This window comes from Haliaeetus albicilla, chromosome 2 (genome assembly GCF_947461875.1).
Source record: "Haliaeetus albicilla chromosome 2, bHalAlb1.1, whole genome shotgun sequence".
In the NCBI taxonomy this organism is placed as follows: domain Eukaryota; kingdom Metazoa; phylum Chordata; class Aves; order Accipitriformes; family Accipitridae; genus Haliaeetus; species Haliaeetus albicilla.
Window position 1 is genome coordinate 55054255 of NC_091484.1, and position 25548 is coordinate 55079802.

The 25548-nt window shown below is 37.0% G+C and overlaps 1 protein-coding gene across 8 annotated transcripts in view; it reads right to left on the reverse strand.

The window, feature by feature from the left end:
- Positions 1 to 25548, reverse strand: part of AKAP9 (A-kinase anchoring protein 9) — a 123932-nt gene that overhangs the window by 91555 nt on the left and 6829 nt on the right. For all 8 annotated transcript variants that reach the window (XM_069775294.1, XM_069775284.1, XM_069775260.1 and 5 more), the window contains exon 2: positions 4269 to 4523. In XM_069775294.1, the coding sequence (XP_069631395.1) occupies positions 4269 to 4523 (255 nt within the window). The remainder of the gene's footprint in view (positions 1 to 4268; positions 4524 to 25548) is intronic.

Here is a 25548-nt window from a genome sequence, read left to right on the forward strand (position 1 = left end):
ATATCAGTATTTACAGAGAGAAAGGAAGGCATCATACCACAGGTTGTCTTACATATCAAGGAAAATTGGCAAAATATCTTGGCAACCTTTTGGCCAGGCAGTGAATGGAAAGATGACTGGCTTCAGTCAGAACCACATGCTGCTGAGAATCTATTCTCTTCTCTCGAGGCACTGACTTTACTACTGAGCAGACCATTTCCAACCATTTGTTTACCTTCATTCTCCAATTTCAAAACATTTTTCAAGGGATGCTAGATTATCTGAAGTGACTGGGCTAATTTTTACTACATTTTATTTAACCATCCTTTTTTTCAAATCCTCCATCGTACTGTACATCCCAGAATATCTCTTCTCTAGTCAAAGCCTTTGGTTGCTCTTTGCTTTCATGCTTCTATCATAGGAATGCCTCACCCACATTCACCACCTATGCCTTTTCTCACTGAGGTGTCCCCTCCGTTTCTCCACACTGCTTATGTTTCCATATTTCTGTCATTTTTCTTCCTTAGTTCTCAAGAATCCTACCCAGTGTCTCCTCCTTACTCTGTTTCTGTTCTTTTCCTGTCAAATCTCTGGCGCTAGCAACTGGCGTAAGTTATAGAAATGAAACAATGAACACACTTTATCACCTACCTGAGTAAACATTTAAGCTATTCTAAAACTATTACCAAATGGATTTGTCCTGTGAAAAACAAAAGACGAGTTACTAATCCTACCTTAGTCAATTAGCAGGTATTCTTCATCACAGAACTTTTAACTTTTCTTTTCTAAGAAGCTTTGTATAATAGCTTTTACTACCCAGGTGACTCAAGGACAATTTTACTGTGCCGCAGGTTAATTTCTTTTGCTTTTCCGGCATTAGTACATTCTTGCAAAGCAGCAAGCTCTGATGCATTGCTTCAAGACTTCTCAGAGAAGGTGCTCTCAGCAATTATTTACCCTGGAAGTAGCTTTTGCTTTCTTCCATATTTAATTGCAGGAAGTCACAAAAAGAAGCAACCCTAAACCCAGGAGTTTCATTGATCCAATTTATTTCCTTGGCTGTGTCTTCTAGATTATTTTTACTTCTATATGGAAAAGGACACTATGGATGTCAAGACCAAAAGATATCAGGGTGCAACAGAGTAAAGACAAAAACCAAAGGCAACTAGAAACTCAACATATTATTCTCTTTGATGAAGACAAAAAGCATTTAGCACGAAACAAGTTAAGACCCAGAGACTTTAACCAAGAAATACCAACTGGCATTTCTCTAATAAATCTTGTAAATAAACTGTTCCTCTGATAGAGGATGGAAAACCTTATAGGAATTACAAATGAGTTCAGACAGAAGGTAAAATGGAATAGATAAGGACAGTACAAAACAATGATAGTTATTCCAGAGTTCTTTGAATTAGTTTCTGTAACTTGAGGGATTACACGGGATGGAGGAACCCACCCTTAGGAAGACAGGGAGAAAAAAAAAGGGAAAGGGATGACTGCAAAAAATAACTTTGAATTCTCTAAACAGACTTTTGCCTTCTCTGAAAAGGAACTCCTCTAACTTCAGATGGGGAATAAGCTCCCAGAGGCGTACCTCTATTTCACTTTCTGTTATTCATATTGAGTAAAAGAAGTCTCTGTTATTTGCATTTGGACACGCTAATTCCACTGGGGACTAAAAAATCATACTAGAAAAACTGCAGGGAGATAAACTTCTACCCACAAAATTACCACAAAAGAGCTCAGTCAGGATTTTTAGATAGATGGGCAGTAAAGTCAGATGTTCTGAGTCTATTTTGTGGTACAGAAAGAACAATTCTAAATATGAATTCCAGTAAAGGACGAAATAAGTAAGTGGAATCAAAATTTAGCTAGAAAATAATCCTGCATGATGCCTCCAGTAACCTTGCCTTACTCTTTTGACACAGCAGCCTATAAATATTTAATGTTGGGTGAAAAAGCAAACAGCTCAAAGAAGCTGTCTGTAATTCTCCATTGCACAGATTAGCTTGAAACTGCCTATAACATTGGATGCCATTTTAACTAAGCAAGCTCTAATCCAATTACTGTAATACAGGCTCTCTAACCAAATCATTGCACTTTTAAGACTAAAATCAGTAAGTTATAAGATTCATTGAAACTATTTCAGAATTTTTCCTCTTCTATTAATACTGCACAGATAGAGACTTTAGCAATCATCTTCCAACTCCAAAATACCAATTACTTATTTAACATGAATAAGCAGGCCACAGACAACATGTAACAAAGAAAAATGCTCTCCCAATTGGGAGCAGCTTTTTTTTGGTGGAAGTGAATACAGTTTTGGAAGTCAATAAGACATGAGTAATTCAGGATAGTCAAATTACAAATAAACACTAATCACCATACTTTTTTTTTTTAAAGCTACATTTAAAACAAAACAAAACAAAACAAAACAAACCCCAACATACCAAAACCCCCTATGCATCTCTATATTTATTTATTTAAACTTAAGTTAAGCTGCTTTGGGAATAAGGCAGACCTCATAAAAATTGTACTCAATCTTAAGAATATATTTATGTATGCAATCTTTAGCAACTGCAGTGTAGGTATTTTTTCCATTTTTAAAATCATCTGTGTCTTGTACTGTTAAGCATTCAGAAGCCAACACAGGCTACTAGGACCAACCTGATCTAATTAGACCTGCTTTGAGCACAGGATTGCACTAGATGACCTTGGAGGTCCCTTCCAACCTAAATTATTCTATGATTCTGTACTTTACCCTGTTTCTCCAATTGTAGTAGAGATATTTACCCTGACTGAGAGTAAGTACATCAGCAGAGTCCATCTGTAACATGCAATCATGATGTACTTCAATATATATTTGCTTAAGAAAGTGTCTTCATACAGTTACATATTTATGTAGACTATAATAGTTAAAACAACAGTTTAAGTGATTCCCTTTAAACAGTGCTCTGCCCTAACAGTCCTCTCTCGTTAGTTGTAGATAACCTGCTGCATTTCATAAAGTACACCTTTCTCTTCTCCTAGAAGGCAAAAAAGTCTCACCTTCACCTATGAAAACAGTCATTCAAATACTCTTTAAAAAATTTACTTCCTCCTCCAGGAAAAGCTACGAGTTGAACAGACAGTTTTATTGAGTTACTACAAACAGTTCTGAAGCCCTCACACGAGCTTGCTAAGTATAGATACATGCCTTTACTATGTAGCTTTTCACGAAGTTCAAAATATCTAGTATACTGACATACTGTAGGCTTAAAATTGTAAAATAAATGGATCAATTACTTTACAAGTTTTTATTCACATGTATGATTTGGTCTGCCCCTCCACCAGGGTAACTTTTTTCTTTTTTTTTTTTTTTTTAACACAAATGCAAGAAATTTTTAAAAAGTGTAATTTCTCTATTACTTCTCAGCTGTAGGAAATGAGATTATGGACCCAAAATAGTTACAAATGGTCTATCCTAGCACAGGACTGACAAATCAAAATGCATTGTGCTCATCTGTACTACATCTCTCAGAAAAGATTGCATTCACATGCACAGAGCTGGGATTCTGCATTGACCTGCTTGTTCAGAATGCCACTCGTCCTTTTAGAGGCACTGATTTCACAAATGGAATAAGCTATTCTGTAAATAACATCAGCATCTCTTGTCCCTCATATTTGGAACAACATACTACGTTATGTGAATTCATGTCCACTCAGAACTGGAGTGCCAGTGCATATCACATGGGGCCTCTTACAACTTTCCAGAGCATGTACTTTCAGCCACTAGCAATCAGGATTATATTTCATTAAGTAGTAAAAGTAGAGTATCTATTTATCAGTCTTGTAAGGCATCCAGTTCTAAGTAGTGTTTTCTAAATTCATTCCTCCTCCTCCTCATTAACCAGAAAGACTCAAATTACATTATGGATACAAGAAAGATGTTTAGTTTTGCATTTTGCTGTAGCCGTAGCTGCAGTGATCAAAAATCCACTGCAATTTGTAAACTTTTAATAAAACAAAATGCATAAAATGAAGCAATAAAACAATACCAATTTTTGCCCATTTAGGGAGTACAGCAGTACCAACAACCTTTCCATAATCTACACTACACTGATTACGACAGAAAACATGATGCCAGCAGGCAGGTAGAAAGTGCCTTCTCTGGACATATTAAGGACAGGCAGAGGAGGCAAGGAAATAATATCCAAAATCGCATATAATTCTATCATTTCCACTCTCAAAATTAATGGACTATTTTTCCCTCCCCAAAAGCAACTGTTTACAGCCTGAGACAAACTTACCTCAATGGTGTAAGTCTGGCTGTGTTTGATAATTTCTCCACTATGCAAAGTCCTGATAATAGCAAAGTCAGCAGTAGCAGCTGCTCCCCTTCGGCTGCTGCACGTGGATGTTTCATCACCTTGAGATCGATCAGTATCAATCCCATCTTGTATTGATTCTTCATCTTTGATGTTTGCTGTTTTCTTCCTCTTTTTCTGCTTCTTTGATCCATTTTGACCATTGGTTTGCGCTTTCCGCTGCCTAAATTGGGCAAGCTGTATAGAAGACAAAATCTTGTTAAAGATGAAAGTTTTCCTCTTTATTACTAATGACATCCACTACAAAGGCTTACCAGCTGTTCTACATAAAGCTTCAAACTAATCACTGCTGAAAACAAGTTGGAAGTTAATGCTGCATATCTGAGACACATTCAGATTATTTTTCTGTTTACATAGTTTGCCTTAAAAAAATTCTTAAATGTGAAACAACAATCTATTAATGAATTCCTTTTCAGTTTCATACTAGCAAGTTACTGTTCCACAGATTGATACCTAGGAATCAAAACATTCAAAGGTAAAGGTACAAATGTCACTATAAAAGACAAATGCAATGAAATAACCTCTGATCTCATTTTTCAATTTTATAGTAACAAATACCTCAAAAATAATTTACAGAAATTACTTTTAAATTTTATACCAGAGACAGATAAAAGCAAATCTCTCTTCCAGCAAGTATCACAAAGTTTTTTTAAAAGTTTGTTAGAACTCAAAAAGCAGATCAAGTTACTGAAAACATCATAAAGAAATAGCAAAATACATAATGAGGGAATAGTCTAAAAACAAACAATAAGCAAATTAAAAGATACGCTACCTTGTAGCAAAACATGCTGATGAGCAAAAAGTCACAGGTGAGCCAGGCACACAGTTGAAAAACCAATTAGTATGTAAGCTATTCAAATACTGTAAGACACTGCCTTTTGAAGAGCTTATCACTTTTAATCACTTTATAGTGGTTTACACAAGAAAATCCATTTAAAATATTTTTTTCTTAACAAGAACAGAATTTCTGTTCAAATAAGAAAAAGCAAGCACGACAGGTTTTACCAATTAAAATTCAAAATTAAACAGATCCTACCAATGAAATCTGGAAACAAAGATCATTATTTTCAAATTGAAGAGTCCAACATTAATTGCTACAATATATTTCATAAATGTAGCTCCAACATAAAGCATACGAATCAAGATCCTAAAGCTTTAAATACTTTTTACAACAACTAATACCCAAGTATCATGTATTTTTTATAAATCAGCTGTAATCTTAAGAAAAAGCTATAGAAAAGATAGCATGTTTGCTCCTGATATTCACCAGTCGAGAAAGCCAGGCTTCCATCCAACCTCTTCAGCAACATGCAAATCAAGCAGGACACACAGATCCTCTTTCCCAGTCACCGGTTACAGTGCGAGCTGTCACTTGAAGTGTTCTCTAGTTCTCATCTGGCCCCAAGATAGCTGAGAAGCCCCAATCTAAATAAACGCATCACTGACAGATCACTGCTGACTTCTGGCTAGTTTATGCTTACGTCCCTTTATTTGTATTTCTTCATGGGTTTCTTCAGCCTCCTTCTCCATTCTTAGGATGACTGACAGTTTGGCATATGGCTCCTGCTCTGTTTACAGGAGGAGGACCTGAAGATTTGCTGAGCAAAATATACTCACCTACGTATTTAATACTTAATTCCTCCCTACCACATCCCTAGTTAGTTCAACTTAATGATTTTTTTTTTCTATTTTGTAAATAGGCAACTTTCATTGTTTCACCAAAACTCTATTAAAGCTTATAAACACCACAAATTCTGAACAGGAAAAGAAAGGATAGTCTCCTCCTGACTTCAAAGTTTAAGGAGAAAAAAAAAAAGCATAGATTTAGCTTCTTAAAAATGGGAAGGGTGAAGGTTCCATTTGTCTCTATGACATTACTACATTCTGCTAAAACTGTAAATTTACCTCAACAAAATAGTTTTCAATTTAACCAAAAGACAAGCAGAATTTGTCCAAATGCCACAATGACATAAAACAGATAACCTGATTTCAAGTGCAACTACTGAGATTTCACATTTTTTACTTTTTAAATAATGGAAGACATGTAGTGCCACTGGTCAAGAACTCTCTTCCCCAACTTGATTGAAACCTTCTGTAATGGAAAGTTAAGTTGGCTTTTTAAAAGCAGCTTTACAGTCTTTATTTGTCTACAAAATTAGATGTGTAGCTCAAGGACAAGTGAATTACTCTGTGTCTCTCCTCAAGCATTTTGCATATTTTAGCTGAGGCATCTGGGTATGCCAGATTTCTCTCCTTTCAAAATTAAGTTGTCGACTCTCACTTGTTCAGAATTAACAGATTAAACTCTACCATGGCAGTTATAAACAGACCTTATTTTTTTCTGTTTAAACGTTGCTGAAGATGGGCACATATAAAAGCTAAATGCATATGCAAACTAAACTGCTATATTTTTATATTACACAAGTTCTCAACTGACAATTTCTGTACGGGTATTTAATATTTTGGAAATAAATTACACTACACTATTAGCGCAGATGCACGCACAAATGATAGCACTTTTTACTCCGCACATTCATGTATACACAAAACTGTCCAGCTATTAATGCAACATAGCTTCAAATTCACATTTTTAATCAAATTTTAAAAACTAGAAATGAGAGAAGCAGCATAATGAAAAGCTACTGGTGAACAAATACCCCGTGATGCTTACATGAAGACAAGGGAGTCTCAGATACCTAATTCCTTCAGAAAATAGGACTCGGGAACTAGAGTTGAGGATCTATCTACATTTCAACGACAAGCAGGAAAAATTCGAGCAGCAATCATGGAAACTAAGGAAAATAAATTTGGTAGAATTAAAACTTTCATTAAAACAGAAAAACACTTCCAGATATTTTATTTCCCCAAAAATCGTTTTTCCAGTATGAACAAAATGTGAAACAAATACAAGCTGATACAACCATACATTCCTTTACCCTGTTGTATTGGGTTTGTGTGGCAAGGTTTTGGTAGCTGGGAGGCTACAGGGGTGGCTTCTGTGAGAAGCTGCTGAAGCTTCCCCTGTGTCCGATAGAGCCAATGCCAGCTGGCTCCAAGATGGACCCACCGCTGGCCAAGACCGAGCCCATCAGCAATGGTGGGAGCACCTCTGGGATAACAGATTTAAGAAGGGGAAAGAACTGCTGCACAACAGCAGCCAGAGGAGAGGAGAATACGCAAGAGAAACAGCCCTGCAGACCCCCAGGTCAGTGAAGAAGGAGGGGGAGGAGATGCTCCAGGCGCCGAAGCAGAGATTCCCCTGCAGCCCGTGGGGAAGACCATGGTGAGGCAGGCTGTCCCCCTGCAGCCCAGGGAGGTCCACGGTGGAGCAGATATCCACCGGCAGCCTGGGGAGGACCCCACACTGGAGCAGGTGGATGCCCAAAGGAGGCTGTGACCCCATGGGAACCCCGTGCTGGAGCAGGCTCCTGGCAGGACCTGTGGACCCATGGAGAGAGGACCCCACGCTGGAGCAGGGGAAGAGTGAGGAGTCCTCCCCCTGAGAAGGAAGGAGCAGCAGAAACAACGACTGCAACCCCCATTCCCCTGTACTGCTGAGGGGGGAGGAGGTAGAGAAAATTGGGAGTGGAGTTGAACCCAGGAAGAAGGGAGGGGTGGGGGGAAGGTGTTTTTAAGAATTGGTTCTATTTCTCATTATCCTACTCTGGTTTGATTGGTAATAAATTAAATTATTTTTTTTTCCCCAAGCTGAGCCTGTTTGACCTATGATGCTAATTGGTAAATGATATCTTCCTATCCTTATCTCAACCCACGAGCCTTTCCTTATATTTTCTGTCCCCTGGCCAGCTGAGGAAGGGGAGTGATAGAGCAGCTTTGGTGAGCACCTGGCATCCAGCCAGGGTCAATCCACCACACCTGTCTTCCAGGCATATCGGCTTGATAACACCAAAACTAAGTCTGTGGAGAATTTAACACTGCTTCTGTCAGTTCTAAATCTGCAGTTTTGAAACAATTCAACATCAAGTGTCTGTCAAGTTACAAAAGTTGCAAGCAAGAAGAAAAGATGTAAACACAGATGTTACTCATGGAGGAGGAAGGATCAAAAAACAGAAGCTGAAGGATGCTCAGAACAGGCTCTCTGCATTGATCCATCTCCAAGGAGCAAGAGAGAATGAGCACTTTACCCCGGGAAGGCATCAGGAACATAGTCAGCTGTGATGCAACTTTACCATAGGTTTTAGCACATCTGAAAACCAATCTAGAGCAAGTCTTCTTTCACTATCCGCCAGCGTGTTGCCTCCAGCTTTTCCCATCATGCTGATAAGACCTTGGATCCTCCAAGCAGTATTGAATCCTGTTAAAAATTCCATCAGTGTTTTCTGGTAGTGAGTAACAGCTGGTTTTGCTCCTTATCCTTGTCTCTCAGCTTTTCCATCTAAAATACCTAACAACTTGCAATTTTCAGCTTATAGGTTTTTCAAGTCCTGCTTGTAGGCAAAAAAAAGCGACACTCTTGGAAACAGATGTGTCCACTTTATAGCAATATAAAAAATTGTATTATGGAGTCCATGTTTATTGTCCAAATTATTTCTGTTGAATAGCCATTGTATAATTAAATTCTTAATTGCAATAAATAAATGAAAGTTTTAAGCTAAACTCTGAGAATGAAACTATGTTTCTTTCCTCTTAATGCATAACAACCTACAATAAAATTGTGCAGGAAGAATTACATGTTTATTTTCAGAACTGCCATTTACAACAGCTGCTCAGCTTTCCAGTAGATTGAAAAATGGGAAGTGATTGGATGTTAGCACTAAATTCTGTGGATGCACAAGACATGTTGCCTCTTAGAAAAACACCTATTCAAAATCACAAGACTACAACAGAGCAGCGTGCAGATAAGTAATGGGTATACTTTTCAAAATAATTTCCCACAATAAAAAAACAATTGCACCAGAGAACTTAGATATTTAAGCATATATTTATTTATCTGGTTCTAATTATAATTTCTTTCTACTTATGAATCCCCCCAAAAATACTAGCACCAATCGCGCATCACAGACTGCAGCAAAATTACAGACACCTGGTACAACATTACCTTAGCTTTTAAATGCTGATATCCTCCAACTGGCAGAAAGTCAGAAAAGTGGAGGAGAATCAACCACTATTAGGAATTAAATACTCTTGAGACAGAAGGGAACTAACTTGCAGAGTGGTGGGGATTACTTGTGTAACTGTGTTAATTATGATAGTTAATGCACTGCTATAATTACAACAGCAGCATTATTTATTTATTTATTCAGCTATCTTCAGCACATTCTGACACTTGGCAATTGTGCCAGCAATCTAGATTGCTGGGATACACTGTCCACTGATTAATTTCAAATATGGTCTGACTGAACTATTTCTAGAGTAGAAGTGCATGTTAAAATAAAATTTGGCTCCAACAGAATGCAAAACTTAATCTCCTCTTAAGCATTTAAAAAAATATATAAAATATCCAAACAAAAGCTGCAACATTTAATCACTGCCCATATATCAGCACAAGAAAATACTGAAAAAATCCATTAATATTTAAAAAGCTACAGTTATAAAGCATAAATAGCTATATTTTCACTTCACATGCAGAAAAGACTTTTTAAAACAGAAAAAACTGGATGCTGCCTTATGATTGCTTATTATCCCTTAACATTCTGAGACAATGTATTAGATCCGGATAGTCTCATTTTCAGAGTTAACAGGAATTAAAATTGCTCAGTGCCTCTGAAGAAGGCTGTTATGAAATAAGATAAACAATATTTGCTGTACTTACTGTTTAAAAAACAAATTCTAATTGCTAAGACAAGAAGTTTATAGGTAGCATATCCTGTACAAGTATAGTTGTACAGTTATACTTCATGTCTTAATTTCAAATTTTAACTTACTAACATCGAATGCTTACATCTCAAATTCAGTGCTGCATAGGCAGCTCTTACAGAAAGAGCAGTGACTGTTCATCTCTCATAGCTCCTCTTAAGTATAAAATCTCTATTTCTTTTCTTAACTTGTATTTAAAGAAGCAGCTTAGAAGGACGAGTTGTGAACTTACAGACTGACAACAAAAAGGAACCTCAGAGAACCTGCTACAGGCAGTAATTATTCTTTTTCATTTCTATACTGTACAATAAAAGCATGAATTAAGATCTACATTATGGTCTTGACTTCTCAACTACTATCGTTTCAAAAGATGTTCCAGATACTGCTTAAACTTCACCTGAACATGTCCTGCTCACAGAAGGGGACTTGCTCTTTGTCAGAATTTCTCAAACAGTCTGGTATCCAGTGAGAAATGTTCTGTACTGGACCAGGTCATCTTTAGATCACTCAGTCAACATAAGACGACAAGGACTTCTGCCTGAATCTTCCTGTCTGTAGCTTAGAGCAGTGGTTAATGGCTCAAAGTCAAACTGGCAGTCCAATAATATTCCGTATGTTTATAGATAATCTGGATGATGAAATCACATGCACCTTAACCAAGTTCATGGATGACATCAAACTGGAGGAAAGCCAGATACACCAGAAGGAAGAACCACCACACAGAAAGACCTCAACATGCCGGAAGACTAAGCCAACAAGACCTGCATGAGATTTAACAAAGATAAACATCAAGTCCTGCACCTGGGATGGAATTACCCATACAACAGTAACAGCTGGGGACTGACTGGCCTGGTAGCTCTGCTGAAAAAGACCTGAGAGTCCTGGTGGATAGCAAGCTAACCATTAGAGAGCAGCATGTCCTGGCAGCAATGAAGAGAAACCATGAGAAACCTCTCTGAAATGACTCTCAATGCCTACCATAGTAAATGACTAAGATATGAAGCCAACGGTCTGTACATCAGTTTCGCGATTTACTACTTATTGCATGACTGAAAAGACCCTATGCAATCCTGTTTTGTAAAACAGAATTTGGTAGCAATAATACCATTTGTTATTTGAGCATCTGGTCTCACAATACAGTGGAAAAAGGTCCAGTGAGCCTAACAAACACTCCTAGCTTCAGTGCTTTAATGTAAATGTTGTATTTAACAGCAGGAAGCATATCTTAAGCTTTCAATCTAGCAGACTGAAATTCTCCACAGGAGCAGTGTCTGCAACTAAGCACATGGAGGGTAGGCAGATGTGAAATAGTATTGTCAGGTGTTGCTTGGGACTTGTCACCAACACAAAAGCCACAAATTTGGCTGAGAAAGGGATATTTATTTTGCTTATAGAATGAATGCTAAAGAGTCTGCTCTAAGCTGTGTCTGAATGTATAACATGCATTGTAGCAAACTGTATTGTACAAGTTTTAACTACAACATACCCCAGAATCAGACAGACTGTGGCTGCAAGTGCAAGATAACACTCAGGTGCATCATGAAACTCATGGAAGATCATAAACAGTCCTATGATAAAAATGGCTCAGGCTTTTCCAAATATAATGCTCCTAATCCTCATCACTGAATGATAATAAGGTATAATTTCTGAATGATTACTGAGAATGAAAGTGAAACCAAAATATTTAGACTAAGACTGATAACTTGTCTTAAAAGGCGAAGGATTAATTTAAGATTCACTTGCCCTAGTAATGATAGGTCACTACTCCCCTTGAGAACAGGTAAGCAATTACTGCTACAGAGGCTTTCAGTGACACACAAAGAACAACAAGCAAGGCCCTGGGGTGGGATTTGTTTTGATCATCTATAAAGCACAGATACGTCCCATGAAGTCTTGACTTGGGTGTCTTGCAAGCCAATAGGGACAAAGCAAAAAGGCCAACCTGAATTTGAAATTTTGACAACATTCAGAAGCTGGAGATCTGCTGTGATTTTAAGTCTCAGGTTATCTATTCCACCTCCCCCGGATAACTGAAAAAAATACTTGCTGTAATCTGTTTCACCTGTGACCTGGGTTTATGATTCCAATATACAGTAACATCTTTATGTTCCATGGCAGCAGATAAGAGGCCCTCTAAAGGAATAAGGAAGAGAGCCTGGGAGACAGCAATACTAAGATTTAAGCAGTAAAGCCTCACCTAGGCTGTTCAAAACTCATTTGTTGTTATGTCACCAAATTTTGTAAAGCTTGACCATCCGCCCCCTAAAGAGGTATTGAATAGGCTAACTGGTAACTGCGTAAGAGAAGAAAGTGGCACTTTGTCACTTTTTGTCATATTCTCAAAAGGTCTAAGCACTGAGGGTTGCATTGCCAAAGCACTAACTCCTGAAGTATAGGCAAATTTACAGTGCCGCCTGCATCTTCTAAGTTCCTGATGCCTAAGAAAAGGGTAACAGAGAGTGAGATGAATGGAAAATTATCAAACACAGAGGATAAATAGACATCTTTCAAGTGAAGTCTACTGATTCTATTCTATTATTCTATGCTGCTAATCAACAAATAGGAGAGTATCACATCTCTTTCCAAATTCTGAGATAAAAACCTACAGAAAGAAGATAACTGACAAGTAACCTGCAAATATGTTCAACATATTATGTCACATAGCTGAAAATCCAAACTGTAAGTAAAGAATGAATGTTCTTTGCAAGTTTCAATCTGCTTATCTATTGAGGCAAATGGAGCTTTAGTTTATTTCTTCCATTCAACAGATGCTGAATTTACTAAGTGGGAAACATTAGGCTGAATGAACAAGAAAATAATCACCCAGGAATGAGGTATTTCCAATCTACTTTTTTTTTTTTATGTTGCACTTAGTCAGATTTTCCCAAATAACGTAAGCAAGACCTTAGAATGTCTCTCTGTACAGAGATTTTAAGTGGCTCATGAGTATTAGAGGATGTCAATAAGGCTATGAAAATTTCCAAAGAAGAAATGCTATAGTCTCTACCTAAATACAAGCTTGAGAGTCTTTCAGCTTCAGAGACAGCCGTTCCTGTGCAGTACTCTGAAGAAAACCAATGGGATCACCACAATTTACAGTTACAGGTGAAGTACCATAGAGGACAACTGAGGACAGTGAGAATAACAGCATGCAGGGCAATTGTCTTCATCTTTTTAGCAGTCTGTATCAAGTTAGAGACTACTGTTGTCAGTGCTAATAACCAAGGGCACTGAACTCGAATGAACCCCTCCAGATGGCACTGTGAGCTGGAAAGCCTCAGAATTAGCGTGGTTCTGATCTGGTCTGCTCTTCCATGTCCCAAGAATTTAAATAGGAACAGACCTAGGAACAGCTAAGTTCATTACAGCTGGGTTATTTCCTGGACAAGGAATGTAAGTTAAGTGTATGAAAATACTCTCAAGTCAGGTTACAATGACAGACACAAGTACACCAAGCACATTTCAATGCTGGATTGCTTCAGGAAAAGCAATGCCTCAAACTAACTACTAAAAAAATTGCTCAACTGGTCTCTTAACTAACCTACTTATACATGCATGATTTATATATTGCTCCTATCTACTTTTTAACTTTATCTTTCTCATACTGAATGTTGTATAACTGCCTCTGCTGATACAGAGGGTCAAAAAAGCACCTGACCTGCATTGGTACCATTATTTCCCTAAAGTGAAGGGGAAATAATTGGATTGGGCCAAGCTGTCAGTGACAAAAATGAGAGGGCAAATAGAAAGCTTGTTTTCATGCTGCTCTGTAAAAAAGCACAGATCACCCATGCTTGAAGCCCGAAACATGAGGATGTCTTTGTCACATCAATGCAAAGGCAGCTAACGTAAAACAGAGCTTCTTTTACTCTGCGTTAAGTGAGGAAGATCACCAGTCGGGTGCTGTCTCAAAAGGCATGGTCTATCCTTTGCTTCTGCCCAGAGTTTCAAAGGCTCTGTAATAAGGTAAGGCAAAAGAGTTATGCAATGACAGAAATGCACTCCTTTTATACTAGGCTTATGTGTAACACCAACTTTAATTAAAAACTGGATCCTGAAGCTTTCTTCAGCTAGGCTGAAAAAAACCCCATAGCACAGAGACAGAGTCAGTCTTCAATGTCCTACTGTTACTGATTTGTTATTAGTTAGAATTAATCATATTTAATTTTAATAGGAATATGGAACTATAAGAAATATTTTAGCAAAATATATATTGCATTCTATACATTTAACCAACAACTAACAGCTGCTGTGAAATCCCCTGTATAGCCCTGTACCAAGGCCGGAGGAATTGGTTAAAATCATCTAGTAGGAACATTTAGAACTTAGATAGCAGATGTCAGAATTTCAAATTAATAGGAACTTAGGAACTTAAGAAAATGTATTATGTGTAACTATAAGAATTCGAGTATTGTCTGAAATCAGTTAACCACGGAAGCTTTGGTAAAGATTTACTTCGATCTAATTAACGAGAGTTCCAATCAGTAGAGTCAAGTGAGATTAACCAATGACTGTTTTAGTATAAGAATATTGATAAGGTGGTGTGACTGAGGGCCAATCACTAGAAATATTAAATTCAAGAATTAACATTGAATGTATTTTATGTAAATCTAATACATGATGGTGAAAATTGTACTGCGCAGAATCATATGAAAGGTCAACTATCAGACAAAGTGAGGAAGACTATGGAAGACCACCAGAGGGCTTCCGAAGACCACCAGAGACCTTCATTGCGTCTGCGTAAAGGACATTTACATATGCTAATCACTTCCCAGGAAACCAATGAATATGTATAACCTTTCTTGGAAATCTAATGAATATGTATGAATAAGTTTAATATAAGGTGTATGATTTTGGTGTTCAGGTGTGCGTGGTTCGTGAGAGGACTCACCCGCGCACCCGGCCGTCAATAAAGAAGTGTCTGCTTATCTACACTAAATTGGTGTTGATAAGTTCTTTATTCCGAGTTTTTCAGCAACACTACAACCTCTTGAAACAATTTTTGGAGGGGAGGTGGGGAAGGAGGAGGAATTATCAGAATGTTAACAAATGGATTAACAAATGTGTTTAAGAAAATCTTTCAGCCCCCTGGAAGGAAAAATATTTCCCCCTTTCCTCCCTTAGCCATTCTAAAGTCATCCAGCTTGCCAAAGCCAGGAAATTCCAGGCCAGAGCTAAAATTTGGTCAAACAAATTTTAACAAAGGAGATGCAAATGTTTCCATTACATTTTATCCTTATAAAAGAATGGGGGGGGGGGGGGAAGTTTTACTACTTAATTTGCTAAACTGCTAGTTTTTAACAAGTCATATGATTTTCTTCACCAACTTTCTGAACTAGAAAACTTCACTGCTTTGCAATGCCGTTCTTCACATCTCACGAAAGTTTTCTGAAAATTTGCACCCAGCAGATGGGTTTGGATATTAATTCATTCTTGAAAATGAATCCTAATATGAAGATTTAGATCCTTTGAAAGCATTAGTTGTTTTCCATACAGTTACAGTACTGTTCATTGGACTGTATGAACTTGATATCTCACAGCCTTTTAGAAACAAAAATATCAGTCATTATCCTCAGGCACTAACCAACCTTCAGTGTTGTCATAATCTTCAAGAGAGTCCTAAAATTCAGTCACTAGGCTATAACATTGCAAAGATTTTCTACATGCCACCATGTTTATGTCTACACACAAATCCACTAGACTTCAGCAATTTAATAATAGTATGTACTAACCGCTAGTAAGTTACTCCCCAGCTGGACCCAGTTCTCTGGGGTGTTTTGGTATCCACATAAGGCAATGGGTAACTTCAGCTCTGACATCGACGTAAGGACAGTAAGCTCACTAAAGTGCAGGACCCTAAACAAGCTGTAAACGTAGATGAGGTTCTATTAACTAAACCAGTTCCTGTTTTAAAAGTGTACATGAGAGCCTACAATATGATTTTAGTATCACTTTCCTACTGAATGAAAACACAGGATGTGGTATGTTTTGCTGACACAGCCAAAAGACAGACTCTAGGAAGTGAACAGACAATTTATCTTTGGTGACTTAAATCAAGATATAAAATTATTATATCTTAGTAACACTTAGCAGCTGAACAGTAAGTGGTAGAGGCTATGACAGACAAAAGAATAAATAACATTTTTGAGCTCCAAAAGGTGATACAACCTTACCTATCATGGTTTTAGATGTGTAACAAGATGATACCTTTCATCTTAATGAAAAGTTATGAAAACTCTAAGTTGTCAGATAGTGTTAGAACTTAAGAATAACTAATAAAACTAAGTCACTGGTGGCATGTAGTACACTAAATCAGGTAGGCTACACATGACACCAACTGAATGGAAACTAGATTGCTGTGTATCCCCTACTGGCCCAGGAGATGCAAAGCAATGAAGACAAAGCTTGTGTTCATTAATTCAATCACATGAAGATAAAAGCAAAACAAACAAACAAAGGCCTGGGACTTGCAAAAGTTACCACACCTTAAAGCCACTGGGACAGATTAAAGTAATGCCTACAAAATACACTTGGCAGAAAAACCATTAGACTGAAAGCCACAATTAGTGCAGTATTTCATAAAGATGAATTCTCCAGCAAGCTTCAGCAACGACATTTTTTGTAAGGTTGTGCAATTACAAATTTGGCTAGGATTTTATGTACTTTTTTCCCCGCTCAACTCTTGATGAAATCAGCCTTGTGAAATGAGTTGTCTTCTGGAAGTAAAAGGCAGATACAGCCCTACCGAACAGAAGGCAAATGAGAGATAGTCCCCATGCTACTCAAGCATTAAAATTATGTACTGGCTTCCAATTTTATACCCACTTTTTCTTTCAATATTGTGTTTAAATTTATAATGCTAGGCCTTACATTTACTGCAGTTGATTTCTATAAACCCAGTGCAGTCAAGTGAATTACAACAAGGATCAATTTTACTCATTCTCACCTACAGAACCATAGTTCATGAATGGTTCACAATGAATTATTTAAACAAAGCATACAGATGAATACCATACACCACAAGAAAGAGAAATAAAGAAAGAAGTAATGGACATTCACAGATAACAAGCTTCAGCAGGGCTTCAGAAGAAAGCTTCGTTTATGGCATAGTAGCAATTTAGTGGTCAAATATAGGCATTAAATCATTAATCTATTCAGAACTTGAATTTTTTGGAAAGCAGCAGAGTCATCAGGCATGTGTCAGTAAGTATGTTGCCTTCTGTATCACTAAAAAAAAATTTACTAACAATCTGAGCATTGTTTAGGTAGTTACTTCACTTTACTTCTTCTTAAAGCAACTGGTTTAGCACCTGTTCTTTAACAAGCATATAGTTATATCAGCTATTTAACTATATATAGTTAAATTAGCAGCTGGAGACTCATTTAATTAATCCCTTGGAGTTCTTTCAGGATAACAATTTATTTTCAGAAAACAATTGCAATACGGTTACAGAGTTAAGTATTAAGCATCTTTATTCCACTATATTCGGGTCTTAAAAAAATATTCAACTCAAAAGAAATGTCTTCCAGAACAGGAATAGTCTAAAAAGCAATGAAACCACATCATTAAATGCGACATGCACACAAAACAGTTAATAAATCTCTGTCTTACATGCTGCCCTTCTTCCCCGAAAAATAACCTTAGGAAAACATGCCTAAGACCACAAGACAGCAAAAAAGTGAGTCTGTTTTTTCCCTGAGCCCAAAGTAAGGCTAAACTCCAATCTAAATTTCTGTAATAATAGATGGAAAGAGCAAAGTTTCCTTCTGGTAAAAGAAAAATTATTTTCATGTCTAGTATTTAATATTTTTTCTCCTCAATTACCACTCAATTACTATTTTTCTCCTTACTAACCACACATAACTGAATTTATGCCTGAGAGCGCTAGTTTCATTTAACAAAGCAGGAGCTATGTTTTTATTTTACGGGACCCCTAAAGTCACAATGCATGGCATAATTAACTTCAGACAGAAATAGTACACTATCTTTACATAAATTAGCTAAATATACTACTACAAAAAAGTTCCTATAGAGTATATTCAGATTCTTATTGCCATTCAATTCTCCTAGTCCCTACATAAGCTTATAGCAGACTACCAAGAATAGATAGCAATAAAAGCTACGAATTCACATCCTAGAAAACAGTTTAGTTCTTTTTTTTTTTCCCCTCAGAATTTTGGCAAAAATAAGTTATACAGTACACTGAACTTCCTGGAATGGGCAGAACAAGCCTGATCCTTCAAAGAGCAGTTCACAGGGTTTCTCTAAAACCCTTTTAATCTCTGGGTTAGAGCAGTCGCAAATACTTTATGAAGTACCACTGAAATGACCAATTCCAACTTTGTGGTAGAACATTCTTCATTACCAGAAAGAGAAAGGCCTGATAGTATCAAATCTGATTAATTTTTTTCAGGAAAAAACTTTAAAAAGTTGCTACTACCACTAAATAACGTTGATTACTTAATGAGAAGTTGCTTGAGAACAAATCTTCCAATTATTCAAAAGCTGGGCACAGAAACCTTTCATATTATTAACAAAATATTAAAATAGTTCGTTCCAAAAATCCTATACTATAACTTAGCAATTAAAATCAAAACCCATATAGAGTAGTTAACACATGATATTTAGACAATGCAATTTAAAATACTATATAAATGTTTTCTCTAATTCAGAAACATAAAAAAATCATAATCTATGGCCATCTGTGCTTGCCAGTTAGAAGCCAACTATAAAAATACAAAAGTATGCAAAAGCAACAGTTGCCAGTATCTCCACACAGTGCTTGTCAATCAAATTACTGGCAACCTGCAAGTTTATATTTGTAACACAGACACTTTCTTCCGCTTATTGTCTTATGTGTTTAAAAGTTAAGGTTGACATTTTACATTTTTATAAAGATTGATATTTTAACATTAATTTTAAATTATAAAACCAGAAAATATAAAGCTTCAAGAAGGAAAGTAATGATTCTCATGTTTCTAATAATAGGATTCTAAATACAAATTACTTGCACAAGATTTGATTTTGAGTATTACCAGACTGACTTATATTCTGATTTAGATGAATTTATGTATGAAATAATTATAAGCAGAACACTATTATGTTTGTTTTCAACTGGGAAAGAAATCACCAGAATAAATCTACTTTCAACAGTTTTATGGCATTCCATGCACTAATTTGAGTGGGTTCCTAATAAAACACTTGAAATCGATTTTCCCCACACAGATACAGCTACATGGACATTATAGCCCAAATCAAAAAGGTATTCTTCCCCACCCTCAGCAGATGAAGACAATACCCAAAAATACAGACTTATTTTTGAGACCATGAAAATATTTGACCACATCAGTCCATTATCACCTGGGATGACAGCTATCATCCTACCAGATAACATAATTCTGTACCTCAAGTTATTCTTACCTTGTTTCAAGTAAAATCTGAGAATATTACCTACATAAGCTGACCACAGGAAAAGCACCATCAGACTTAATTTAAAGAACTCATGAAAACCAAAAATATTCCAAAATTGGGATTGCAGGTAGAAATAAATTTTGCCCTGATGTAGAGTATGCATGCATTACAGCCCAGTCTTTACATTTTTTCCCCATAGGATTGGCCTTAATCAGCGCTCAGACTGTACTGAGATACTGCCATTTGTAGAATTACCTTCTCATTCACTGTAAATTGGAAGGTGCGTAGAAAACAAGACAGTTCTGCAGGAATATAAATGATGATCTTATGTTGAAGAAAGGAGAACACTGCATACAAAACCTCTGTGCTTTTGCTATTTCTACCAATCTCCCTGCCAGTCACCAAAGAGATCAAACCAAGGTTTCTATGATGTTCCTCAGCTGTCTGTTCTTCAGTATAGTTGCATATCCTGGAAGAGGAGGAGTACCCTCAAACAACGGTGCTGACCACTACTGTGAAATGCAGGACCCCTTCCTGGCTTCAAGTTAGATCACACATCATCACTTTTTTTTTTTTTAAACACCAGAGGATCCTGTAGACTACTGTTCCATCCAGTAATGAAATGGAAACTTGAAATTTCTCCTTTCTGCCATTGGGAAAGCATGTGAACTTTCCTCTATCATCTTCTTTCATGCTGCTGTGGTTTCCCAAGTTTTCTGTCAGCTCATTTCTCCAGACCATCAAGGTCTCTCTGAAAAGAAGCCCTATGCTTCAATTCATTAACTTGGTATCATCTGTGACCTTGCTGAAGGCACATTCCCTCCTATTGTCCAGACTGTTAATAAAAACATCAAACAGTAGCAACCACAGTTGCAACCTCTGAGGAACACTACAGGCCACGAGCTTGACTTTGTATCAGCACTGAGCATAGCAGTCCAGGTAGTTTTCTACCCACCTTGCAGTCCACCTATCCAAACCACCTACCTCCAGTCTGGTTACAAATAGCCTCTAACAGATCACATCAAACACCTTCCTAAAGTCAAGGTAAACAGCATCCACCGTTCTCTCCCCATCTACTGAGCCACTCGGGTCATCACAGAAGACAATTATTTGCCCTTGATAAATTCCAATCACGTTCTTGCCCTTCATGTGCCTGAACATGGCTTCCAGGAGGATCTGCTCCATAATCTTCCCAGAGGCAACAGTCACGCTGACTTTCCTATAGATCCCCAGATCCTCCTTCTTACCCTTCTTGAAGATCGGTCTGAATGTTTGGTTTTTTCCCTGCTCATTTGGAATCTCCTAATCACAATGACCTTTCAAAGACAAGCAAGGGAAGAGCCTTGTAACGATAGCAGCCAGCTCCAGCAGGATGCTTGGATACATCACATTCAGTCCAATAAATCTGTGTACGTCCAATACGCCTAAGTGGTCCCCAGCTTGACCTTCTGTACTGTGGATAATGCTTCAGTCCCTACAACTCTGCCATTACACTCAGGGACGTGGGAAGCCCAAGGACAGTCCTTACCATTAAAGGGGCAAAGAAAGCCTTGAGTATTGCTTCCATGTCCTTTTGTACCAGATCATTTGTCAAGATAATTTTGAATTTTAAGCCTCTTCACCATGCTTGCTACCCACTTCAGTTTAGTACTGTCTACATATATTAATGCATTCTTTCCACTGCTAATAATGAAAATACCGAATGACATGGGCCCCTGAAAGACTAAAAGACCACCTACTTTGAGAGTAAGCCATTAAAACAAAAATAATGCTAAGAACCATTTTTTCATACAGTTGTAACCACCAAATGATGACTGTACCTAGACCAAGTCTTTAGTTTGCTTATAAGACTATGTCAAACAGTATCAAAAATCTTAACACCACACTGACTTTCAGCAAGAAGTTCTGTCTGTATTAGCCCTAGTTACCTAAAGGCACTCTCATATTAACAGTTGTGCAGATCCCCAAGGACATTAATGCTGATGATTCCTTTAGACAAGTCTGTTTCCTTTAAAAAGCAATCTTTGCCAGTCTTTTGGGACTTCCTAATGAGTATAAGCAGAGTCTTACTGACGACTGCGGCCTTAGTTACAGTGTATTATGAAGCATCAACGTAGCTTCCAGGGGGCCAGGGTTGGGGGTAATCAGCTGTTTCTCAAAAATCATGAATACTGATTACAATCCTACAAGAAAAATCATGACACGTCTAAAGAAAACCGTAGTCAAGCAATTGATGCTTCCTGTAAGATTCTAATCAATACTCCATTCTAGCTCAAATAGTTTGTTCTTCCACAACACACTGCAAATAGTCAACTGCAAACTCTAATTAACTTAAAAGACTACCAGTTCTAGAGTACAGGGCTTTAAAGATGCAGTGACATTGAGCCACCTAATGAAATGCATGGAGAGAATCTGTATCTGAAGAGGCTTTGTCCAGACTTCTCTATGTAGCTAGCGCAAAAGAACTTAAATCACAAAAGCATTTGCCATTTCTGTTTGGTGTTGATGCTGCAAGAAAAGGGGCTACAGCCCACTGCATGTTGTTTCTGATCAGCAAGACTCCTACACTTCACAACAATGCATATTTTACTTCCCTCCTGCGCTGTAACATTTAATCTATACACTATTTATTAGAAGTTCGCTCAAAAGGGCTGAAGAGAGTATTTCACGGATTTTAGAAAAAGCATCAACTATCAATTTACTTTGAGTGTCTACATACTGCTTATATTATCCTGATTCATATAAGTTTAACTTTTTCCTCCTAAGAGAAAAAAAGAAAGAATTTATATTAGCAAAAAACTTTATTCTGCTGTAAACCACTTTAGCTGTATTTATGTAGAACACATCTAGGCTTTTTCTCCTCCACTTCACACTGTGTCCTCTTTAATAAAAATGTATTTATGTCAGAGATATTTAAAGATCAAAAATTGAGGAAAAAAATTTAAAAGGTAGACAGAATATATATATGAATGGAATAAAGCACAGTAAGATCTGAATAGTTTTGCTCGTATTAATTTCTCATTAACTAAGAAGTCTGAAAGAAAAAGGTACCTTTAGAATGAATAGACTATGCCTAAGTAAGACTTTATTAATAACCAGCATGAGATTATCAGTTTTTTCAAGTTGACAAGTGCCATGGACTTGATACAGAATTTGAGAGGTTACATCTCTGGCAACAAGACAATCAGCTTTTCAGATACAGATCAACAGTTTAAATTCTGTTCAAGCTTAGCAGGGACTAATAGCTACTCCTTGTTAATAAATGAGTGATGTGATGACTTCCACCCAGTTGCCAAAGGCAATCTTTTCACAAACATTAATGCTGAGATTTTCAAAGTAGTCTGGAGAATTGAGACACATTTTTAGGAAATTATTCGTAGGCATTCTGGCCACCTCTGCACACAGGGTTGGTGCAGAAACTGAACAAAACTTTAAATTTTGATTTAAAAAAATGTTTGTGGTTTTGATTTTTTTTTTAATTGTAAAATACTTTAAAACAAGTCAAAGTTAGTTGCACTTCATCATTTTCCCACCTTGTTTATATTACTTTTACATGAATTCGTACCATGTGGCTTGTCTGGCACTGAATGGACAGAGTGAGAATAAAGCCCTCAAACTCAGTAGGTTTGTGAGAGACAGCTCTGTGAGGAGCAGAGCAGACATAAGGAAAAAACCAACTGCATGAATTTCATGCTCAGTGTGCAAGACTTGACAGGCTTGTATTATTTTGACAGGCTTCTATTATTTTTTACACGCTGCTGAATCATGAGAGAAAAGCAAGCTCACAAAGACACTGATAATGCTCACAAACTTTCAGACTTGTCTGTGGACTTTGCTTTTTTTTTTTTTTTTTTTTTTTTTTAAAAAAAAGCAAAATTTAATTCCTGGAATATATTCCAAATAATGAAGAAAATCTAGGAAACATATCCACCTTTGAGGAGTCTTGTATCAGGATTTCCACTATCTCTTTAAACACAGCAAACTATGCTAGCTAGCACAACATACTACTAAACATACCAAGACAGGGTTTTCTTATCATTGTTATGGAGTGTTATCTGTAATAGTATGATATTTCTCCTATATACTTTAAATTGAAAATATATATTCCCAATATATGGTACTAATATTAAATCAGCTACCTCACTTAGACAATATAAATGGATTTAGGAACATTTAAATATTTTTCCCTTGTTTTGTGATTGGGCACAGCAGGTTTCTTCACAGAGAAGTAAGAGTTTAAGGACAAATAAAAACTTCAGAAAACTAAACCACCATTAAGAGATAATTGTGTCTGTTAAATCACAGCCTACCAGTGAAGTCGGATTTGAGTAAGCTCTTGTGCAACTTACTTTGCTTGTTCTCTGTAACACCTATTTTATCAATATTTGCACAGAAACATACTCAGTCCCAGAATCCCATCTACTCCACCTCTTCAACTCCACCAATCTTCTTGGCTCAGGATCATAGTTTTAGAGATAAGCTGTAATTTTGCCATGGCAGTACAGTTTTCATTAAATCTATGCTTTCCCCTGGAAATATCATCAAAATGGTATACATCCTCTTTCAAATTATTATCTCCAATTGTGGACTCTTAAAATTTCTTCATGTTTTGAGATTCAGAAGCACGGTCCAAGAGACTATCTCTTCTTTGTTTTGTGATGATGCTACAACTTAGGGTTGTTAAAACCATGATCTGATCACTCCCCCGCCTTCCTAAGCTTAGTGTTTGGTTTCCAGGGTCTCACATTCTTTTGCCCAGCTGACAACTACATAATTTGTTCTATCTGGAACCTTGTTCAGGTTGCTTTTCAGAAGGGGAGGGAAGCAGGAACACTGACTCCATACTACCATGAAACTGAGAATTGTAAGAAATCTTAACATATTTATTCATTCTTCTGTCTTTTCTCCACTGGTTGTAGGAAAGGTTGTTTATAAAATAAAATGTTGGCTTCTCAAGAAATCATGCAAAAATGCAGATTAAGGTTTCTTTCAAGAAACAGGAACACCAGAACCATCAACACAATATGGCATGCCAGCACTTTGCAGTCAATATACAAGTGTCTCACCATAAATTTCAAGATCTATTGACTTTATGCTTCAACATAGCATTCAAAAGACTGCAGTTATCAGATGCATTTCATTGAACTGTAGTACATTATCAATGTGGCTCTGCAAATTCAAAGTGTCACGTTAGCTGGTACCAGTAATGAAATTACTTTGAAACAAATATATAGCAATACATTTGAATCTCTAGCTCTAGGGCAGGTATTTAAGACAGAGCTTTCAGCCCCTAAATTAGGATTCCCAACAATTGTGTTGTTAGTATATAATCTCGTATTGCAATATAAGGTAGGACAACACAGTTGGACCTACTTCAGCAGCCTTTTTTGTCCTCATTTTCATCAGATTTTTCACTATTCCAAACACTAAGATGCTACACTAACCATATATTATTCTTCAGTTAATGTCTCCGTACATCAATATTTAAAAGCACCTACTTGTTTGGTTATTTCCCGTGGGGAAAAAATACAAGATTTTCTGGTAACACCTACATATGCTAAAGGGTCCAATCTATTTTCCTTGGAGTATCAGATACGCTTTACTGCAAGTACTTTAGAAAGAATTTGTGGTGGTGATCCTGCTTATTTTCCAAAACAATATAAACAAACTTGTCTAGACACTGTTATAACTGAGGGAAACAAATGTCCCAGTCACCTCTGTTTTGCTATTGCAACACCCATACTAAGAAAATAAGTAGCTGGAAAGCAGACCATAGAAATGAGGGAGAGACAAGTGCTAAAATGAAGAAAGTCCTGAATGTAGGCAAAGACCAACTTTGTGCATTCTCTTCTGCAATTCCTTCTCTTTACACATGGCAAAGCAAGCAAACATTTTAAATTGTGTATTTACAATGCAATTTCTTGCTTTCATAGTGCTACTAACAATACTGTGTTGTCTTATTTCTCTATTTTT